This window comes from Dipteris shenzhenensis, chromosome 25, assembly GCF_047967505.1.
Source record: "Dipteris shenzhenensis isolate YYH24624 ecotype China chromosome 25, Dip_SZ_1.0, whole genome shotgun sequence".
NCBI lineage: Eukaryota > Viridiplantae > Streptophyta > Polypodiopsida > Gleicheniales > Dipteridaceae > Dipteris > Dipteris shenzhenensis.
The window spans coordinates 41,943,305-41,965,241 of NC_141620.1; the positions used below are offsets into that span (position 1 = coordinate 41,943,305).

The window sequence follows — 21,937 nt, forward strand, 5'->3', positions numbered from 1 at the left end:
TCAAGCTACGAGTGCTGCCTGCGCTACGATGCACGACACTGCGGGCGCTTCCGCAGCAGGAAGGGCTTATAAGACTTTTAGTTAGATAGGCCTTAGGGCCTTAGATTTTAGTGGAACAACCGGCAAGGGGGGAGAGAGAGAGAGAGAGAGAGAGAGAGAGAGAGAGAGAGAGAGAGAGAGAGAGAGAGAGAGAGGGGGGGTAGAAGAGAGAGGGGGGTTAAAGAGAGAGAGAGAGAGAGAGAGAGAGAGAGAGGGAGGGGGGTGGGTGGAGATGGAGGGGGGGGGGGGAGATGGAAGGGGGGGGAGGGAAGGGAGAGGGGGGGAAGGGGAAAGGGGGGTGGTGGAGATGGAGGAAGGGGGGGGTGGTGGAGGGAGTGGGGAGATGGAGGGGCGGGAGGGGGGGGATGGAGGGGGGGTGGTGGAGATGGAAGGGGAGGGGAAAGGGGGGTGGTGGAGATGGAGGGGGGGGGGGGGGGAGTGGAGGGTGGAGGGGGGGTGGTGGAAAACGGGGGTGGGGGGGGTGGGGATGGAGGAGGGGGAGGGGGGAAAAAGAAAAAAAAAAAGAAAACTTGACGGACGAAAAACTTTGACGGAAATCTAAAGGGAGGAAAAGATGACCACTTGAACGCTCTCCAAGTCTTTCTCGATGTAACGAGATTGTTAAGGATGAATGGACGGTGGGTCGATGGCTAAGTTATCGCTGTGAGATGGGCTCGAAGTAACTCACCATGTGAGGATGGGAGTAGGGTGGTGGTCGATGGAGAGGGAGGAGTGTCTTGCGTGGGGCTCGGAATGGAGAAGAGGATGGAGGCAAGATGTGAAAGAAAAAGAATGAGGGGGTGGAGTGGGTTTTTATAGGCAACGAGTGTAGGTTTAGGGTTAAACCCTAAACTCTTCCCGAGTCACAACTTTTCATGGTTAGCTTGGTTTGCTCTTCTGCAAAAAGGTGAAATGATCAAAATTGGAAGCTCTATGCATTTGTGTCCACTACCTAGCCTGATTTATTTATCAAGTCACTTCTTTTTAGGAAATAAAGAAAATTTCTTAAGGTAGTAACCCAGGGTTGATGCTTGGGGTTGATATGTTTGGCTAGAGTTGGAAAAAATTTTACTCTCCTTGCCCTTGAGTGTTATGTTCGTGAAAATTCATAGTAGTTTGTTTTTTACACACACCTGCATATGTTTACTTGTTACTTGAGACGCTAGTCTCCCCGATAGCGGTGCCAAATGTTGGCTCTTTCCCATGGCTTCCGTAGGAAGAGTAGGGTATTCTCAGTATGCAGGGTTCCGAGGCTTTGTGTCACCTACAGATATATCAAGGTTGTCGTTTGTAGTATATGTGTAGCTTAGGACCTCGAGTCGTATTCGGTGAGAGACGTAGGCTTAAGTGTGGTAAGCAAACATAGTGCATGCATGTGTGAAAGGAATGTGCATCATCATGGTTGAGGTAATGAAGGCTTTCACCTTCATTGGGGGTTACAAGAGTTAGGAGGAGTTTAAGGATTAGAGGGAGGTTCAGGGTTTAGAAGGACGTTCCAAGGTTTAGAAGGAGGTTCTAGAGTTTAGAAGGAGGTTCCAGAGATTAGAACATGTTCGAGGGTTAGAAGGAGGATCCAAGGTTCAAGGTAGAGTACATGGTAGAGAACTCGTCTCCCTCATAGATCATGGAAGTTAAGGGTTGAGGAACTAATGGTTTAGGGGGAGCATAAGAGCAGGAGAGAAAGAAGGTATAAGAGCATGGGGGGAAAGAAGAGAGAGGAGGAGGGAGGAGGATGAGGGAGGAGGAGGGAGGAGAAGGGAGGAGGAGAAGGGAGGAGGAGGGAGGAGGAGGAGGAGGAGGGAGGAGGAGAGGGAGAGGATGGGTTGCAAGGTTGGAGGAGCGGGGAGGAGGAGTTCAAGGTTAGGACATGTTTTTGGACGTGGAGTGCAAGGAAGCATGGACACTTGAGACAATTGCTTGGAATACCAAAGTAGAACTCAACACAATGCCCCAAAGAGTGTGGGCTTCACTTCATTATGGGCTATTTATACAAGTTGGAGAGCTTCTCTCTCTGCATGTAGGAATTGTAAGACATTCTCTCTCTACATGTAGAACTTGCATATAGAAGTTGCATGTAGGAGTTGCAAGTTGCATGTAGGAGTTGCATGTTGCATGTACGAGTTGCATGTAGAATTTACATGTAGGAGTTGCAAGTAGGACTTGCATGTAGGAGTTGCATGTAGGACTTGCATGTAGGAGTTGCATGTAGAACTCGCATGTAGGAATCGTATGTAGAACTTGCATGTAGAACATGCATGTAGGAGTTGCATGTAAAACTCGCATGTAGGAATCGTATGCAGAACTTGCATGTAGAACATGCAAGTTGGATTCCTGAGAGGGGTTATTCCTAGCCTTATGCAGGTACAAGCGGAGCTTTGCCATATCTCTTCTCTTCCACCCCATAGGCAGCTAAGCGCAACTGCCTTGTACTAAGCTCCTTGAGCCGTGTGCTTGTTATTTGTCCAGTTCTTCCATCAAGGCTTTTGCCAGCTATGCCAGGCTCTCGCTGTGTCTTGGACCTTGGTGCCCTCCCAAGCTTCATGTAAAGCTTTGGGTCTTCATATCCTACATAATGCTGGTGCCATATGGCATGCGCGCCTAATCCCCATTAATGGTCACTAGCTAGTGAGCCACTAAGTCCTCACTTCTCAATCACAGTTGATGTAAACCACTAGACACTTGGCCCATTAACTCCATATAGTTCATCATATTATAAAATAAAATATCTCCATTGGTCCAATGCAAAGGGCATCCAAGGTACCTTGTCCCAATTGGGCACTATGCATAACTTAATCCAAAAGATCATAAGGATCACATAGGCTCCCACGGTGTCCTCACTTTCTAGGAAGCATGTTTCATTACATCAATGTATTAAACCATCACAAGGGATGAAAATGTACCTCCAAAAATCACAAGGGTTGAGAATGTACCTCCAAAAATCCCAAGGGACCCCAAGGGGAAGTGTGTGTGGAAGATTTTACAACATCCCTTTGCATAGTAAAAAGACAAAAGAGTGAAGCTAGACAATGAAATAGGACTAATTGCATTAACGAAAAAGTTTGTACAGGTTGGTGAATCCCTATTTATAAAGGAAACTAGCAGTGAGCCCTTTTGTAGAAATGATTTTGTGGAAACAATATAGAAATAGTGAGAACTGTTTTAACTTTAGTGGGGAAGATAGGTGTCATAAACACCCCTCCTTTGTTATTAGAGTCACAATAAAAATTAACGCTTGGCCATACCCTTATCAAGCTTGATGTACATATAAGATTGTTTGAGTAGCACGATCAGTCTAGAGGTTAAAGATAGAGAAAATAATGAACCTTTGTGGAAAGAAGGGGGGAATTTTTAATACAAACTAATAGAAAAAATGGGGGAGAAAAAAGGGGGGGTTAAAAGAGAGGAATGGGTTAAAAGAGGCAGTACATACGATTCCTACATGCGAGTTCTACATGCAACTCCTACATGCATGTTCTAGATGCAAGTTCTACATGCAAGTTCTACATACGATTCCTACATGCGAGTTCTACATGCAACTCCTACATGCATGTTCTACATGTAACTCCTACATGCATGTTCTACATGCAAGTCCTACTTGCAACTCCTACATGCAAGTTCTACATGCAACTCCTACATGCAACTTGCAACTCCTACATGCAACTTCTATATGCAAGTTCTACATGTAGAGAGAGAATTCTTACAATTCCTACATGCAGAGAGAGAAGCTCTCCAACTTATATAAATACCCCATAATGAAATGAAGCCCACACTCTTTGGGGCATTGTGTTGAGTTCTACTTTGGTATTCCAAGCAATTGTCTCAAGTGTCCATGCTTCCTTGCACTCCACGTCCAAAAGCATGTCCTAACCTTGCAACTCCTTCTCCCCTCTCCTCCAACCTTGCAACCCATCCTCTCCCTCTCCTCCTCCCTCCTCCTCCTCCTCCTCCCTCCTCCTCCCTTCTCCTCTTCCCTTCTCCTCCCTCCTCCTCCCTCCTCCTCTCTCTTCTTTCCCCCCATGTTCTTAAACCTTCTTCCTCTCCCACTCCTATGCTCCCCCTAAACCCTTAGTTCCTCAACCCTTAACTTCCATGATCTACGAGGGAGATGAGTTCTCCACCAGGTACTTTACCCTGAACCTTGGATCCTTCTTTTAACCCTGGAACCTGTTCTAATCTCTGGAACCTCCTTCTAAACTCTAGAACCTCCTTCTAAACCTTGGAACGTCCTTCTAAATCCTGAACCTCCCTCTAACCCTTAAACTCCTCCTAACCCTTGTAACCCCCAATGAAGGCGAAAGCCTTCATTACCTCAACCATGATGATGCACGTTCCTTTCACACATGCATGCACTATGTTTAATTACCACACTTAAGCCTACGTCTCTCACCGGAATATGACTCGAGGTCCTAAGCTACACATATACTACAAACGACAACCTTGATATATCTGTAGGTGTGATAAAAAGCCTCGAAACCCTGCATACTGAGAATACATACTGAGAATACCCTGCTCTTTCTACGGAAGCCGTGGGAAAGAGCCAACATTTAGCACTGCTATCGGGGAGACTAGCATCTCAAGTAACGAGTAAACATACGTAGGTGTGTGTAAAAAACAAACTACTATGAATGTTCACAAACATAACACTCAAGGGCAAGGAGAGTAAAATTTTTTCCAACTCTAGCCAAACATATCAACCCCAAGCATCAACCTTGGGTTACTACCTTAAGAAATTTTCTTAAGCCACTTGATAAATAAATCAGGCTAGGTAGTGGACACGAATGCATAGAGCTTCCAATTTTGATCATTTCACCTTTTTGCAGAAGAGCAAGCCAAGCTAACCATGAAAAGTTGTGACTCGGGAAGAGTTTAGGGTTTAACCCTGAACCTACACTCGTTTCCTATAAAAACCCACTCCACCCCCTCATTCTTTTTCTTTCACATCTTGCCTCCATCCTCTTCTCCATTCTGAGCCCCATGCAAGACACTCCTCCCTCTCCATCGACCACCACCCTACTCCCATCCTCACACGGTGAGTTACTTCGAGCCCATCTCGCGGTGATAACCTAGCTTTCGGCCCACCATCCATTCATCCTCAACAATCTCGTTACATCGAGAAAGACTTGGAGAGCGTTCAAGTGATCATCTTTTCCTCCCTTTGGATTTCCTGTCAAAGTTTTCCATCCGTCAAGTTTTCTTCTTTTTTTCTTTTTTCCCCCTCCCCCTCCTCCATCTCCACCCCCCCCCCCCTTTTCCACCACCCCCCTCCCACCCCCCCACCACACCCCCCCTCCATCTCCACCACCCCCTTTCCCCTCCCCTTCCATCTCCACCACCCCCCTCCATCCCTCCCCCCGTCCCTCTCTTCCCCCCTCCCTCCACCCCCCCCCTCCTCCATCTCCACCACCCCCCTTTCCCCTTCCCCCCCTCTCCCTTCCCTCCCCCCCATCTCCATGCCCCCCCCCTTCCATCTCCCCCTCCCTCCTCCCCTCTTCCCCCCCTGCACCCCCCCCCCCTCCATCTCCACCCACCCCCCCCCCTCTCTCTCTCTCTCTCTCTCTCTCTCTCTCTCTCTACCCCCCTCTCTCTTCTACCCCCCCTCTTCTCTCTCTCTCTCTCTCTGCTCCACCTTGCTCTTCTACCCCCCTCCCTCTTTCTCTCTCTCTCTCTCTCTCTCTCTCTCTCTCTCTCTCTCTCTCTCTCTCTCTCTCTCGCCTTGCTGACTAAAATCTAAGGCCCTAAGGCCTATCTAACTAAAGGGCTGATAAGCCCTTGCTGCTATAGCTTGCGCCCGCAGTGTCGCGCATCGTAGTGCAAGCAGCACCCGTAGCTCGATGCAGCACCTGCCAACGACGATGCAGTCGGTCGCTAGCGACAGCGTGCACAGAGTCGCCATCCTCGCCACTTCCATCACCGCCCGCACTCGCCTCCGTTCGCCTCCCCTCCTCTCCTACTCCGCCTCCTCCTACCCCTCCGTTCTCCACACCTCCCTCTTGTGGTGCCTCCTACCAACCCTTCCACGCTCCCCCCTCCTCGCCCAACATCGCCTCAGGGCGCCCGCTTCCCGTGTCTTCAGCCAAAGGCCTTCAAAGGCCTAGGCCTTCAAACCTCTTGGATCTCCTGCCTCCAATCGAAAAACCAATCCCCCCTCTTAACTGCCACCCCCACCGCTGTGCGACGCCCCTGCTCCCCCATCAATTTTTTTTTGAATTAAAAAAAACAAACCTAATCTTACCTTGGCATTAACCCTAGGTTATTTTAACCTAGGTTAGGTTAGATTAGATACACTTTAGTTTAGTTAGTTGCAACCTAGGTTAGGTTAGCACCTTAGGCTAGGTTAGTCTGACAGGTTAGATTAGTGAACTAGGATTAGTTAGCTTTAATTTGTCGAGTTAGTTTAATTTAATGTAGTTAGTTATAGCTACAGTTAGGTTAGCATAACATAGGGTAGCCTAGTTACAATCTCGTTAGGTTAGCTGAACTGACCTTCAGTTAGTAACTAAATGTAGCCAGTTAGGTTAACCAAAGTAACTATCTAGTTAAAGTAACTAGGTAGTTGGACTAATTGGCTAGTTAGACTATGGTTCAAACCCCTCACTTGGACTTAAAGTGCATTCACACTAACCTTAAGACCAAGGCCCCCCCCCCCAAAAAAAAGGCCAATTTTAACCCTACTTCAACACTTTGTATCGTGCCCATTTGGGACCCAAACTAGACATGGTTTGAACCAAGATTTCACACATGGAAACACCACGCTATGGGGTGTTTTTTCAGCCCATTGCACACCATTTTGACATCCCTAGCACTTGTGCATTCACGCCCCCGTGTGGGCCTCGTTTCGCACTAATTTGCTCATATCTTTACACCGTGACCTCTAATTCATGATTCGTCTGCATCGGCACATTTCCCTACACACGTGGGACAATATTAGGCCCATTATCAACATGATGGTCCCTACAACACTAACACAACTCACCCCCTCCAAACATAACTACATCAACACCTGCACTTGCGACAGAGACACCCTTTGCAACTCTCGCCCAATCTACATGTAGCTATGCTCCGGCCAAATGCCTCTGACTCCAACACTTGCCAAATTCGCATACAACTGTGCTATAACCACTGCCTTCGACAATCCTTTACCCCGATCCCCCCCTGAAATTCAAGAAATCCCTTTAACTCCTCCATGCCACAACATGGCTAGACGCCATCACGATGATGATGATGGGGATATGGACCTTAATGCGGAGGCTAACAATTTCTTTAATCGTAGAAATAATAACAATCAAGGCAGGCACCCCTGGGAAAACTGAAACTTCCCATATATAATGGTACGGGAGATCTAGCCCATTTCCTCCAGCATTTTGATGCCGCATGCTGAGTGGGTGGAGATCAATCCAATGAAACCAAGGTGGCTTGGTTTCCCATGGCCTTAACCGATGAAGCATCTAAATGGTACTTAGACCTCCTAGTGGAAGAGCGAGCCACATAGGACCTTGCTCAAACAGAATTTAAAAGATGCTTTGAAATGGAGAGACTATAAGATGATCCCGCTCTCCAACTAAGCAAGATCGAACAAGGCCGTCGAGAAGATGTACGCACATATCTGGGCAAGATGAAAAGATTAATCGCCAAATGTGACCCACGCCCCGATGCAAAGTACCTCATGGCCTGGTTCATTGCAGGCCTAAGGAAGACAACCCGAAAGGATATGAAAAAGATTAGCAGCTATGAATCATTCAGTGCTGCTCATGCGGCAGCCATTGACATCGAGGATGGGATGACCGACTCTGACACCAGCATTGATGATGGTAGATCCAGTGCATGGGATAAGTACTCTAAAAAGGGCCACTGTGGAAATGTCAAATGAGGATCACCTAAAGGCCATGACCATGAAGCTAAAAGATGAAATGATGCAGGCCATGGAACAAAAGCTTCACTTGTCTCAACTGCCACCTCAGACTTATCCACGGCGAGAAAATGTTTGTTGTCCACACTGCATGGCCTTGATCAAAGACAAGGAGTCACCATTAAGCTCCTAGACACTCAGTTGTTTGCTATGGATTTGTTTAAAACCAAGTATGAAGAGATGCTTCAATACCTATCACAGGTCATGTTTCATTTGTGTGAGCAAATGCATAGAGACAAGCATAGATAGCAACAAGCTCTGAAGGCGACAAATGTATTGCAAGAGCAGTAACATTGGTTTGCTACCACACGGATGGGAAATCGTGCTAAATGAAGCACATACCAAGCTCTGTGGATGACACTTTAGTGGAGGAGTATTTTTTCAGCTGCACATTCTTAGCCTTGTAGAGTGTGAACTATGTCAAAGGACTGGTCAGTTGTTACCACAACACCACATGCCAATTTAACTATGCCTTAAAACTATATTGGTCCATTCAAGAATGTTGCTCAATACTTGTTTTGTATTTTCAATCCACAAATGCTAATCTTTACCGCACTTAACTACTCAAGAGAATTCTCACCAACATGGTCAGCACACATTAGTGACATTGGGATACCAAGTTGAATGCTACATTGTGGGCTTATCATATAGCATACAAGAGGACGATGAATTTTGACCTCCTTTTGGATGGCATTCAATTTGGAAGTCATGGTTCCCTTGGAATTCCTGGTTTCAAGCCTTTGGATAGCAGCCGAGCACCCTAAAGCACCAACTCAATATGTAATATGTTACTACCCTCATCCAAAATCTAGGATATGGGGGGACAAGGTCCATAATACATATATAATATGCATGGATTTCCTTAAAATTTTCCAAATGTGCAAAGGAAAAATATGAAAATTTCATGTCCCCCACCCACAAAATATCAGGTATATACTTGAAAAAGGATGTGCACACTTTCCGAGCAAAAACCTACGAGCAGAAAAGTTCGAGCGATAATTTTTGACACCAACCATGCTTGTATATTTCTCAAAGGAATATACAATTCTTTCTTAATTTCTCATTTATGGAACCATATACTTACTTATTTTTCATTATAACCCTCATTTTAGAGAACATCATCTATGTATAAACAAATAGTGAACACTTTAGAAACTCCTATAAATACCTCCCTAACATACTCTCTTTTGAGGATTATGGTATTTAAATCAATTTAAAAGAGTTTCCCTAATCTTTAGCAATCCCATATTTGAAGCTCTCATATTACAATGTATACCATATTCCTTGGATGAGTAGAAAAAAGATATTGGAAACCTCATACTTGAGGCCATTATAATCGATCATAAATTAATCTCTAATACATTATCAAATATGGGAAGGCAAGGAACGAATTTTCAAAATATTCCCAATTCTCCAAACCTAAGTACTTTTAAGGAAATGTAGTCTCTATTGAACTCCTTCCTACCATAATATGATTTAGGGAGAAGTTATAACTCTCATATACATCTTGAAATTTTTACTTTTTATCTTTTATAACTATTAAAAGTATAATTTTAAGCCTACCATTGCATAGGTCATGAAATTTTGAACATTTTTCCTTTTTACAGCTCCTCAATCTGAGAAAAGGAGCAAAAGTTATGACCCCTTCTGCGTAGGCTCTCCAAGGGTATCCATCGGCAGAATAGGGTTGGGGGGCAAGCTCTTCAAACCATATTCCTATGGAAAAACACACTTAGAGGGTCTATTAAAAAAGTATTATATTGTTTTCTTAGGTCATCCTGAGGAACTATAAAGAGGATATTTGCTCAAAGTTTCATGATCCAACCAGTGGTGAAAGGAAAAGAAAGGACTTTTGAAAGTGATAAAATAAGTCACCACTTGGACATTATATATGTATATTATATAAAGGTATATTTATATCTATATCTATTTATTAGTATTTCATATTTACTTACATATTCCTTGAAATAATTTGGATTTTTTTGCTCCCAAAAATGACTTGAGCCTATATATTTTAACCCCTCCTACCTTTTGTACGCTCATCGCTCGAGGGTTTTTGCTCGGAAAATGGAAACCCCCCCTTGAAAAATATGCAAGATTTTAAGATTTGTACATATTTTTCATAATATAAGAGGCCCAAGGGGGGCGGGGGGGGGGTCTTCTGGATGGGGTGGGGTAAAACAAAAAATACACTAAAATATGAAAGCCCATCTCCTTTCAAATTAATGTAGCTCTTTCATGTGTTACCTTAATTTCAACGTGTAAAGACGTATTTGAAGCTCTTTTAGTGTAGAACACAACCATGTTAATTTGAATAATTTCTACTCATGGCATATTGTTAAATTCATCTCGTACTCAAGATTTTGATGGGTTTTCTTATTAAAGGGAGTTGGTGCCTCAGGCCGAGCACCAACTTGGGAACCAGAGGCAATCAAGAAGCAACTAGAACAACTCACCAAGCTGCATGTGCTGAGAACCCAAGCAACTTGGTCACAACATGTCATTGAAAGGAGACGGAAAGCTTGGCATGACAAGGACATTGTGCCCAAGCACTTGAAGAAAGGAATTCTCACCTTGTTTTATAACACTAAGTGGGATCCTCTTATGCCCATTCTCAAGCTCAAATGGAACAAACCAAGAAAAGGCCTACCTGGTCACATTCTACATGCCTGTGCAAGGTCCACGTCCAATGACTTGTCCAAATCAAGAAGTGACGAGGGTTGATTATGGCCATGACATGTAGTTCACTAGTTCCAAAGTATCACATGCAGTATTAATTTTTGGTAGCATAGATTCTAAGACGACCCGTTGAGCCACGCAAACCCAAAAGGGAGCTCAATGCCCCTTCCTCCTCACTTTTCAGTGTCTTTTTTGCTTCTCTAAGGCCTGAGACAAGATCCTTATGTTTTCTCTGCATTGTGCTCTTCCATCATCACGCTCCCTCTCATTACCTCCATCATTCGTATCCCCAGTTCATCTTTAGCTGCAATTGCCATGACCTCCCCTTACTCTGATTTCAATGCTCCTAATGTTCAACAACCCATGCAAGGACCCTACTCCATGCCTCCTCACCTTATAGATCCTACACTTGCGAAGACAAAGTCCTTCTTCAAACTTTATCATGTATAACAATTTGTGAAGCATCCATGGGCAGAAGCATGGGATTTTTCATTAGCAAATGAGGTGATGGAGACGTTATACTATTACATGTCGTAGTCCTTTTTTCAACCATTGGTGTTCTTCTCACATAGCAGTTGTTTCAGAGGGTGTATTATCATTGTTTCAAAGATCCTCCCTTGCCTCATTATGAGTGTCATAACAACGTTTTCCAAGAAGGTTGTTATACGTCATCGTAGGGTTATCTTATTATAATAAGGTGGTGGATCCACAAATCAAACCATTTTTTTTGCTCTTATTCAAGTTTATAGATTGAAGAAAGTGCAAGCAATACCCCTAGGATGTAGGTAGCCAGATAACAAGTTGATTGATTAGTTCGGTGTTTTTGCCAAAAGTTTTGATTCACAAATTGCCAACGGTCGCCAAGTGCCAAGATCATTGCAAGCTTGGGCCCCACCTTTGTATGCTCTAGTATTGTCTTACCATTGGGCAGGTTCCATGGCCTACACCTCTTACGGACTAGATTGCTCGACCTGATCTTTTGGTGCCTCATTCCCATTGCCCCTTGACCCAATCCTAGCCTCGTTCCTTCATCTGCTATTCTCCTCCTCTTGCACCTAGCCCCAATCCTATTCTTTCTAGCTTAAACACTATTTGGCAAGCCCCCCAAAAAAGAGCGGAGAGACAAAAAATAGAAGCCAAGCCCTTTACAGCTCCCTACCCCTCCACATATCCCTATGGAATCTCGCCATGAAGATGAAGAGGGCGGCGAAGGAAATAATGAAGTAACGTACAAGCAACTAGATGAATGAAAGACAGATGGAGAAGAAGAGTGAGCTACTTTTGGATAGCATACTAAAGAAAGAGATGCACCAAGCTCCTCCTAGTGTCCATCAATGAAGCCACTACTGTGTGGCATAATCTACTCGAAGTCTGCAAAAGCCTGTTCACCAAGTGGACCAGGTTACAGGCACGGTACAAAAACTACAAGTTTGCTCCCATGGTTCCCTCGTTGTATCTACGACCATTTCCCTTTGATGGCACTAATCTGCTCCCACCCATTTCCCTTTCATTGTGGCACCTCGACGGCATCCCCAGTCAATTTGGCCATCCAGTTTTCAAGACCACCTTGTTCGTGCCAATCTGTGTAAGCCCTGAGTTAGCTCATCAACTGCCAACCTGAGTTCTAAGAGACCAAGCACCAAGGTTTTGCTAACGAATTATCAAAGTGAAGAGCTCCCAAGCAAACCAGGACAGGTAGGAGGAACCATGCAGGTGGAATGTAGGATCGGTTATGCTGAGTTCTAACAACTGAGCAGTGTAAAGTCTTAGACTAGGTTGAGCCGTGTCGCTCTCAAGTGATAGGGTAGTCCCTTGATCCAAGGTGAGAGTCTCTAAGTCAATCCCCCAACTTGTGCTCGAGCACCCTTGCAACTACATCTAGTTTTAATATGCTTCCAGCCCCCTTTCTATAATATAAGTATTTGTTTTACATACTTGCTCTCCTATTTGGTTTCCTTGCAACATTTGTATTAATATGTTCTTGATCAATCACCAATCTCCATATGGTTTTGTCAATCCCATGATAGTATGATGCTCGTTCTCTAGATCCAAGCACAAAGTAGAATGTTGCATGCAAAGTCCCCCAGAAGAGAGGGAATCTACCACGCCAAGCACTCTGATGCTTGCCAAACAATGTGCAACACCAGGTACAATGGTCAATCGATGGGTGATAGAAAAGATCATCAACACTGTGTGTGTGTGTGTGTGTGTGTGTGTGTGTGTGTAGATTAAAAAGTTCCATCAATAATTGAGCCATACAATTAATTCCATCAATTGGATAAAAAGTTAAAAAACAGAAACATATAAGGGAAAAATGTTTGAGACATCTAAGTCAAAAAATGCAACTAGAGTTTGTAAAAATTCCGACTGGGGGATGGTGGCTTGGTTGACTGAGGGAGGACACGCGTTTTAGATTGATGAGATCTCCCCAGCCTACCAGATACAAGGTTAGAGCATTCAAAGGATTGCACTCCATGAGGCAATCCCCTAACACCCTAGCTCCTCCTCCTAGGGAGGACAGTGTTTGGGAGGTGGTAGCCAGCATCATGGCTTGGAACATTTGGGTGGCTCACTGCAGTCTTATGATGGGAGAGCCCCCGGTTCCACCTCGGCTACCTTGGTTGCCATGTGGCAGGATATCATTTACACTCTACGGTCCCACCTGGGAGTGTGGGACTCCAAGCTCCAAGGCGACTATTGAGAGGCGTGCTCGTTTCTACGGAATCGAACAAATCCAATGTATGAAACTGCCGTAGTAGACAGTCAAAGGCTATTGTTCATTCCTTGTGATCAATTTATTTTGGAGATAACTGTTACTTCATCTCTCTATTGTTAGTCTTAATATCAGAAAAGCTGTACCGTTTTCATGCACGATAGTCAAAGTATGCTTACATACAAGCAAAGCTATGTTCTTTTTTTTGTTGGCAGTCAAAGCATGGCGAGGCACATGCAAACCTTTTAGTGTCTCGTTACACACATATGTATATACATTATATACACATATGTATACATATGTATATACATATATACACACATACACACACACACACACACACACACACACACACACACACACACACACACATATATATACATACATATATGTATGTACAGAAGTGCATATATACACATTTGTACATATATATGTACATATCGATATACAAATAACATAGCAGTTCTGTACATACATATATATATATATATCTTTACATACATATGTACCTACCTACATATGTATGTGCGTATGCGTATATTTTTGAATAATTTTCAAGCTCCCACAAAAGGTGGTAGAGTTGAATAATGGGAAGGTGGAGTGGGGCTGTGAGGGTGAGAATTCATCTAGTATACTTCACTTGATTAGAAAATATACTTTCATTCCCATGAAGGTGATTGTCGATGGAAATGTATTTAGGCAAATATTGGCTTCATACTATGGATGTCCATGCTACTAGGTGCACCAATATTTGATACAAAAAATCCATGAGTTTAGACCCCATGAAGACTTCCATGCATTATAATCGTGACACAATAATTTTCAATTCCTAACGATTAACAATATATGGTAATTGAGTAAATTAAATATGTAGGGCCATAACAGTTTTTAATCAAAGTTTGTCACATTAGTGTGACGGAGATGCAATTGTCCCTGCAATATGAATGTTTAGACCCCATGAAGACTTCCATGCATTATAATTGTGACATAATAATTGTCAATTCCTAACTATTAACAATATATGGTAATTGAGTAAATTAAATATGTAGGGCCATAACATTTTTTTATCAAAGTTTGTCACATTAGTGTGACGAAGCTGCAATTGTCCCTGCAATATGAATGCCATTACTAATTCTGTCCTAAAAGTGAAATCTTATCATGATTTCTGTCATCAATCCTTACAAAATTCTCACCATAGGTGTTGCCCCTTGGAGAGTGCCCCAAATGAGCATCCCACAAGAGAAGAAAGGAATGGACCCAGAGTGGACTAAAGGAGCTTGAATAAAGTAAACTACAATACGTTGTTAAAAAGACATACCAAAGGATAGAACTTGACCATGGTTTATTTGAAGCACACATCTAAAGGATAGGTGTGATTGAAAGTGTTCAAGGCATTTTGAAATGCTACAAATTGTTAGGTGCACCCTTGCTCCACCTTTAAAAACTTATGAACATAAAACTCACTTGGAGGATGCAGCTATCATGTTTGAATCTTCCATTGATATTCATTTGCTCTCGGAACTTTCCCCTTAGAGCACTCTCAGCCTCTTGCACCTCTGCCTTCTAAGCTCTTAGCCTTCTATAAACAGGCTTGCCCTCTTTCCAACTCTTCTCATCTCTCGATCCTTCTCATCCCTCTCAACCCTCTCTCATTTCGTTTTCCTCTCTCTCAACCCCTCCTTCATTTTTAGACCTCCTTCTTAACCGTCTAGGCTCTCTGATCTACTTTGCCCATGCACTCTCTTAGTTCCCCTTCCTTCTTAGCCCTCCCTCTCAAATCTCCACCTTAAAATTCAAAATGCTTTGGCCACCTAGTCCCTATTGGGATTTATACACCGCTTATGTTGGTGCAACCATTGCTGGCTCTAGGAGTAGGGAATGGAGTTGCATCTATCATGATAACATGGGGAATAGCTCTATCACCCGAGTTGTCTATCATGTTATAAATTGGAAGTAAAAAGTGTAGGGCCTTATAAGTTATCTCCACAAGATATAGCCGATAAAATGTTGTGAGGAAACGCTCATCTTGCAAACATAGAAATAGCACATGCCCTTAGGCTCATTAGACTTGGAGGAGGACATGATGTTGGTATGATATCTAATATAGGCCTTGGGGGTTGGAATACTAATTATCACCAAAAAGAAAGGCAAATAACCAATTCTCATTGGCCCATTCCCAACTCCATGCCCATCCCCATCACTAACACTAAGTGGACTACCTCCCTTAGCACCCTTACATAGGCAACGTACCCTCCACCTACCACACACCACTCAAGCTTGGAGGAAAGAGTATGAAAATGTTTGAGATCTCAGGAGACCTTGATCTTGTGCCATCTCTCTTCCAATGTCTTGAACACTCCTCAATGGAAAAAGATGATCAAGATGTTGTGCAATACTTGACCGATAAGAGCAATGGACTGATCAAACTATAGGGCTATGCATACCACTGTGCTTGATCATCAAACTGGATGCATAAATAAATCCCTCAATCCCACATAGGATAATTGGAATACACCATACTATTTGATGGATGGTCTGATGTTAGGAGGAGGAGTATCATTATTTCCTCTTGCCTTGGCACACTCCTATTGTGTCATTGATGCAAAAAAGGGTGGTAGGAAGGCCACTAGCAAGTTATCTACTGTTACAAATGATAGATATAAGCATGCAATGTACATGACTCTATGTATAATGTAGCATTGTCATTGATCAATTCAAGTTTTAATTCATCATTAATGAACCTTCTTCTATCAAGTCTTATGATTTATCATTCTTAGCAACTTAGCACTTAAATTTTCCATCGACTCTTTAGATGGATCGTAATTCATGAATTGCAAGTGGGACCATGAAATGATATGCAAGTCACGAGACCGATAAAGCCTCACATCGTACGAGTATGGAGGACTCTTGTAATGAGAGTGTTCCCACGATTGTTTGGACTCTGTGCTTGTCATTTTCTTGATCTACTCATGAAGGACATAGGGGAGCTTCCTTAGGTAAACACAGTAGTAGAAACTGCCACACACATTGTGAAGTTCTTCGTGAAGAAACCCAAGGCATTAGCAATCTTACAAGTGTATTAGGCACAATTAGTGCAAAATGCAAAAACCGAATTTGCATACATGTTACTTGTCTTATAGCGGTTTCTCCTTATACATGATAATCTACACATGCCTATTATCTCACACAAGTGGACATGATGGGAGGACCCCTCTCCCAAAGAGTAGAGCCATGTAGCACCATTGCCTAGTGTGGATTTTTGGAACGTGGCGCATGTTGTCATCACAGCCATGGCACCTTACTTCACATTCTATGGTTGATGGGGTGCATTTGTGCATAGATTGATTGTTAAGAATACTGTAAAATGCACTACTCTAGAAAGGACTATATGGGCATAGGCACAATCCCCGACCCTAACCCTAAGGGATAAGGATGTATATATTCATCATCATCTTCATAGAGTACAATTAGCCTTAGAAACACATTAACACTCAAACAAAGATAATTCAAGCTCCATAAAGCATATATGAGAGATTCCTTTCTCAAAAGACAATTTCATTGCCATTGTCAGAAGATCCACTTGTGATCGGAACTATCCTGAAAGATAGCAACTTCACATGTTATGAAATTAGAAGAACCAATCTCATTCCAAGAAGCAATGCAAGGTCCAAACTAGCAACAAGCAAGGGTGAAGAGTATAATGCTCTTATCAAGAGTCTGATATGGACTTTCACAAAGATGGAGCAATTAACAAGTACAAAAGTTGGTTGGTTTTGTTGGTTTTGTTAAGGGATGCCCAAGAGTGTGGAAAGATTACACAAAGTTGCAAAGATGACTATATTCATAACGTTCATAGCTCTTGCTACACACTTTCTTTGGCCTATCGACTAGATAGATGTTAATAATGCTTTCCTCAATGGATATCTAGATGAGGAAATTACATGAGACAACCCACAAGATACATTATCAATGGAATGAAAAAGATAGTTTGCAAGTTACAAAAAGCTATGGTGGGGCACAAGCCCCCGTGGGGTTCTTCCAACACACGTAACGCCCCTCAATCGCTAGTACCTAAAGACTTGCACAACCATTAACTTGACAAGCATGTTGTAGCCATTTTCGTTACACAATACGATATCGTGGGTATATTACAAATTATGAGTTTTTTCAAAAAGGTGCTTTATACACTCTAAAACATTTTCAACAATTTTGTACTAGGAAAGCATGACACAATTAGTGTCACAAGAAACATTTCTAGATTTCGCCAAGCGAAGCGCCTAGCAACGGGTTTAAATTTTGTATTTTTTATAAATTATAGAGCAAACATAAATAATTCTCTCCAGATTCTCTCTCTATGTGAAAAGAGCTCTCAAATACACACATACACACTAAGCACTCTCAAAAGAGTAAAAAACAGTAACAGTCTAGCACCAAGGAGTTTCGCCCAATGCATTGGTGTTTCGCCCGTTTAGGCGAAACGTTTCGCCTAGAAACATTTCTACATGTTTCGCCTAGGCAAAACGCGTTTTTTGGTTACACTGGACTGTCACACAATGACAAAAACAACGTATAAAGAAAGCATGACACAATGACAAACGACAGATTGCAAGAGAATTTTGACAAATATACCGAACCAATTTTATTTTTAAAAACGTTGTAAGATACATGGCTTAGGATACTCCATGACAAAATTTTACATTAAATTACACATCTTGGTTGAGCACATCCTGTGCTCCCTTGTTTATGTTGATCAAGAAGCAGGCATTGAAAACAGCTAGAGTTACCAAGGTCATAAGTGATCAAAACAGACTCTGGAGGGTCAGCAATGCATTCACAGCAGTCTGCAAATAATATTAATTTCAATCGTGATGCTTTTGCTTGATTGGGCTTAGTAAGAGAGCAGCACGACTAGTGAAAGCTTCCAAAAAAGATGGGCACATTCTCAAATCCCTCGTACATAACATAAGCTGGCACTGAATAATTCGCTTCAGTTGTTGAAATAGCATTACTCATGGTAATCCCTGATGCGCATTCACAGCAGTCTACAAACAATATTAATTTCAATCGTGATGCTTTTGCTTGTAGTAAGAGAGAGCAGCATGACTAGTGAAAGCTTCCCAAAAAGATGGGCACATTCTTAAATCCCTTGTACGTAACATTAGCTGGCACTGAATCAGTGGCTTAAGTTGTTGAAATAACATTACTCATGCTAATCCCCAATGCTTTGTTGGAGTAAAATAAGAGCTGTATTTCCCATTACAAAAAGAAATTAGTTCTGGGTCCTGAGTTTAAATGCTCTGCGTTCTGACACATCCTTTGCAAGACACTGAAAAGGACCCAACACGAAATCAACAGAGCTTGACCAAGTCTGGGTAGTTTGGGTCAATCCATGTGAACTGCTGTAGGAAAAAGAGTTTGATCTGCTAAAACAGTTTTCCTTCAGATCTTCCATTTCCTCGTTCACTGACATGTTAACAGAAGTGAAAGAACTCCAATGTATAACAGTGTAAGATTGAAGAGGACAAAAATACAAGTATGTACTATTCCATGTTTTGGAGCTAGAGGCCATCTACAAAGCATGTTAAGGCACTGAAATTGCCAGAGAGGCAAACCACAGAACGTAGGAGATCAACACAAAAGCAAGACTCTAAAGACCATTGTGGAAGGGAGGCAAGCAGTGGATTCCTCCAGATGTAAGCTTAACATGTTATTGGCATCGAGTAGAGGTTTCCACATTCGCCTTCAATCCACTCATAGCTGCAGATGATTGGTTTAGTGATCCAGGTGTGTCCATGTTATCAATAATAAATGTCTGAATGTTGTCCTGTTGGTTCCTTGCACAGTCAGCACTTGCATTTGTCACACCAATCCCAGAGCCACCACCGGCAGATGGCATCACTACACTGGAAGCCACAGTGTTGCAGCAGCTTGCCAGGAATGATGATGAAAACGAACCCATCTGCAGCTGCTCACTACTCGTGAGGCCTTGTTCTCCTTGAGAGATTGTTCCTTGCCTTGCATTGGTACTTGAAATTGCAGTTGCCAATGAGATGGGCATAAGACACAACCCTTTGCTTTGCAAAAACTGCATAGCTGTACCCATATCTTGTTCCATTAGTCCTGCTACTTCAAGTTCGGCTGCTGCCATTAGATCTTGAGAAGATCCAGCAGTCCGACCTAATGCTGCAGCAATCAAATTATTCTTCCCCTGAAAATAATCAATGCGCATGTAAGCTACTGAGTTCTGTTGAGCAGCCATGATCATTAGGAAAGCTGTGGATATGAGTTGACCGACCAAAAGCAGTCTTTATCATCCCGAAAACCTGCCCATACCCCTCGTGTAGAAAGTAGAATTTTTGAAACTAGTGATAGCCAGGCAAAAAGTAAAATCTATATGTCCATCATGCGTAACCAAAACCAGCTACTAAGAACAAAAAACTAGCTACTATCAACATATCCACCAACAATATCAGCACTCGCAGGTGGATGCAGATCATTGTGCCCTCAAACACGCAGACAAAGGACCGTGTGCACGTACACACACGACCACGTGCACAACAATATACTGGTTCCTGCCAAAGCTCCAACGATAAATTATAAAACCAGCCATAATGAAGGGGAAGACCAATGTCCATGTGCTTGCTTAAATGGCAAAAAAATATCAAGATGAATCAAGAAACACGTCCAGACTCATCATTAATGAGAAACAAAAGCACACTACAACCTCAACAAAGGTTGTAAAGCATCACATTCACACATGCATCAGAAGGATACAAACCCTCAAATTCATCATGCATATCAAGAGCTAAAGGTTATGATATTCTTGAGAAGTCCATGAGCACCCAATGGTGGGTTACATAATTATATAGACAAATGGTATCAAGCACTAGACTTACCCCCTCCACACGAGAGAGAGAGAGAGAGAGAGAGAGAGAGAATCACATGGCCACACAAAGCCTTACATTTATAAAAAAATCATGCCTAGATAGCTGCAATTGCACGACAGTCTAGTGCATACAAGGCATTACATGGTATGTGTTAAAACAAAGTTGTACAGCAGAAGCATCCATAAAGCCAACGAAGTAATTCGACCCACGGGTTTGCATTTATGGTACCCAAAATATAGTATTACACAAATCCACAGTGAAAGGGGGTGAAGTACCTCAGGAGGGAGATCGGCAACAAAAGGTGCAACAGCAGCAGCACCACCCAACCTGCTCATGCTCAAAACCTGGATAGAGTGCAGATTAATTTAGTGATGCGCAGTTGACGATCCACTCAGATAAATACAAAATGACAGATTCAACCAAATAATCCAGGACCATTTACTAGATCCTTTTCTATGCACAGAAACCCAGCAAAGGGAGACACGCAAGCCTTTACCTAGATGAGTCCAGAAACATGCCCAAACTCATCCTCTAAAAACACAACATAGAGCAGTTTCAATCTCATGATAGTCACTCATAAGGTTCAAAACCATGAACTCCATCACGCATAGCAGGGACTAGCTACTATGACATCCCCACTAACGTCATCAACGCCCAACAGTGGGTGTAGACCATAGTATAAACATATGCTCTCACACATACAAATCCACACGCCCACACATACTTGAGCATCCATTTATACGAAGTCTTCATACTGAGTTTCTGTTAGCACTCCAGAGGTGCAGGGCAGACTCAGCCATGACGAAGGCTAGCGCTAAAGGAGAAGGCTAATCAAAAGGTAGTCCAAAATCTCTTCATTCAAGCTACAACTACATGTGAAGACTAAACAATTTCACTTGAGTCACCTAGAGAAGCATCTAAATCTAGCTGATAGGGCAATGCACCACTTAAGATAGAAAGATGTGAGGGAAAGGGGGGAGTGGAACAGTCGGAGACAGAGACACTGGGTGTGTAAAGAATGCGTTGAGCCACACCACAAACTCAAAGGTTTTATTAGGATTAGGTATTCACCCTATGACTGTCTTAGGACAGTCATAGCGGTCGTAACATTTAAAGGGTGGCAATGTGCCTTTACCCCAACAACCTCCCACCTAAAGGCCAATGTGCCTAAAGGGGAGAAAAGAATAAAAATTACAGCAATATATAGTTACTGTATACAAGACCATAAAATAAGAATGGTCTCAACCTAATCCCATGATGGGGCGACAATGTGCAAACCGCTCTGTAGGCAAGCTCTTAGTGAGCAAATCTGCAGGATTATCATCAGTATGCACCTTCACAAGCTCAAGCCGCTTGTCTTCCAGTTCTCCCTGATGAAATGGTATTTCACATCTATGTGCTTGGTCTTCTGATGAAAGACCGGATTCTTTGCCAACATGATAGCACTCTGACTATCACAATGCAAAACTAGCATATCTCCTGTAATGCCCAAATCTCCCACCAGCCGAGTAAGCCATATTGCTTCCTTGCAAGCCTCAGTGGCTGCAATATATTCAGCTTCAGTGGTTGACAGTGCAATGCATTTCTGCAACCGAGACACCCATGATATAGCACCTCCTGCAAATGTGAAAATATAACCGATAGTAGACTTCCGGTTATCTGCATTCCCTGCATAGTCTGAATCTGTAAAACCATGCACCAATGCATCCTGCC

At 42.9% G+C, this 21,937-nt stretch overlaps 1 protein-coding gene across 3 annotated transcripts in view; it reads right to left on the reverse strand.

Moving 5' to 3' along the window:
* Nucleotides 1-18,570: 18,570 nt before the first annotated feature.
* Nucleotides 18,571-21,937, reverse strand: part of LOC147885902 (transcription factor LRL3-like) — a 42,699-nt gene continuing 39,332 nt past the window's right edge. For all 3 annotated transcript variants that reach the window (XM_087396520.1, XM_087396519.1, XM_087396521.1), the window contains 2 exons: nt 20,500-20,568; nt 18,571-19,545 (listed from right to left, as the gene is read on the reverse strand). In XM_087396520.1, the coding sequence (XP_087252646.1) occupies nt 19,045-19,545; nt 20,500-20,568 (570 nt within the window). In that variant the 3' untranslated portion in view covers nt 18,571-19,044. The remainder of the gene's footprint in view (nt 19,546-20,499; nt 20,569-21,937) is intronic.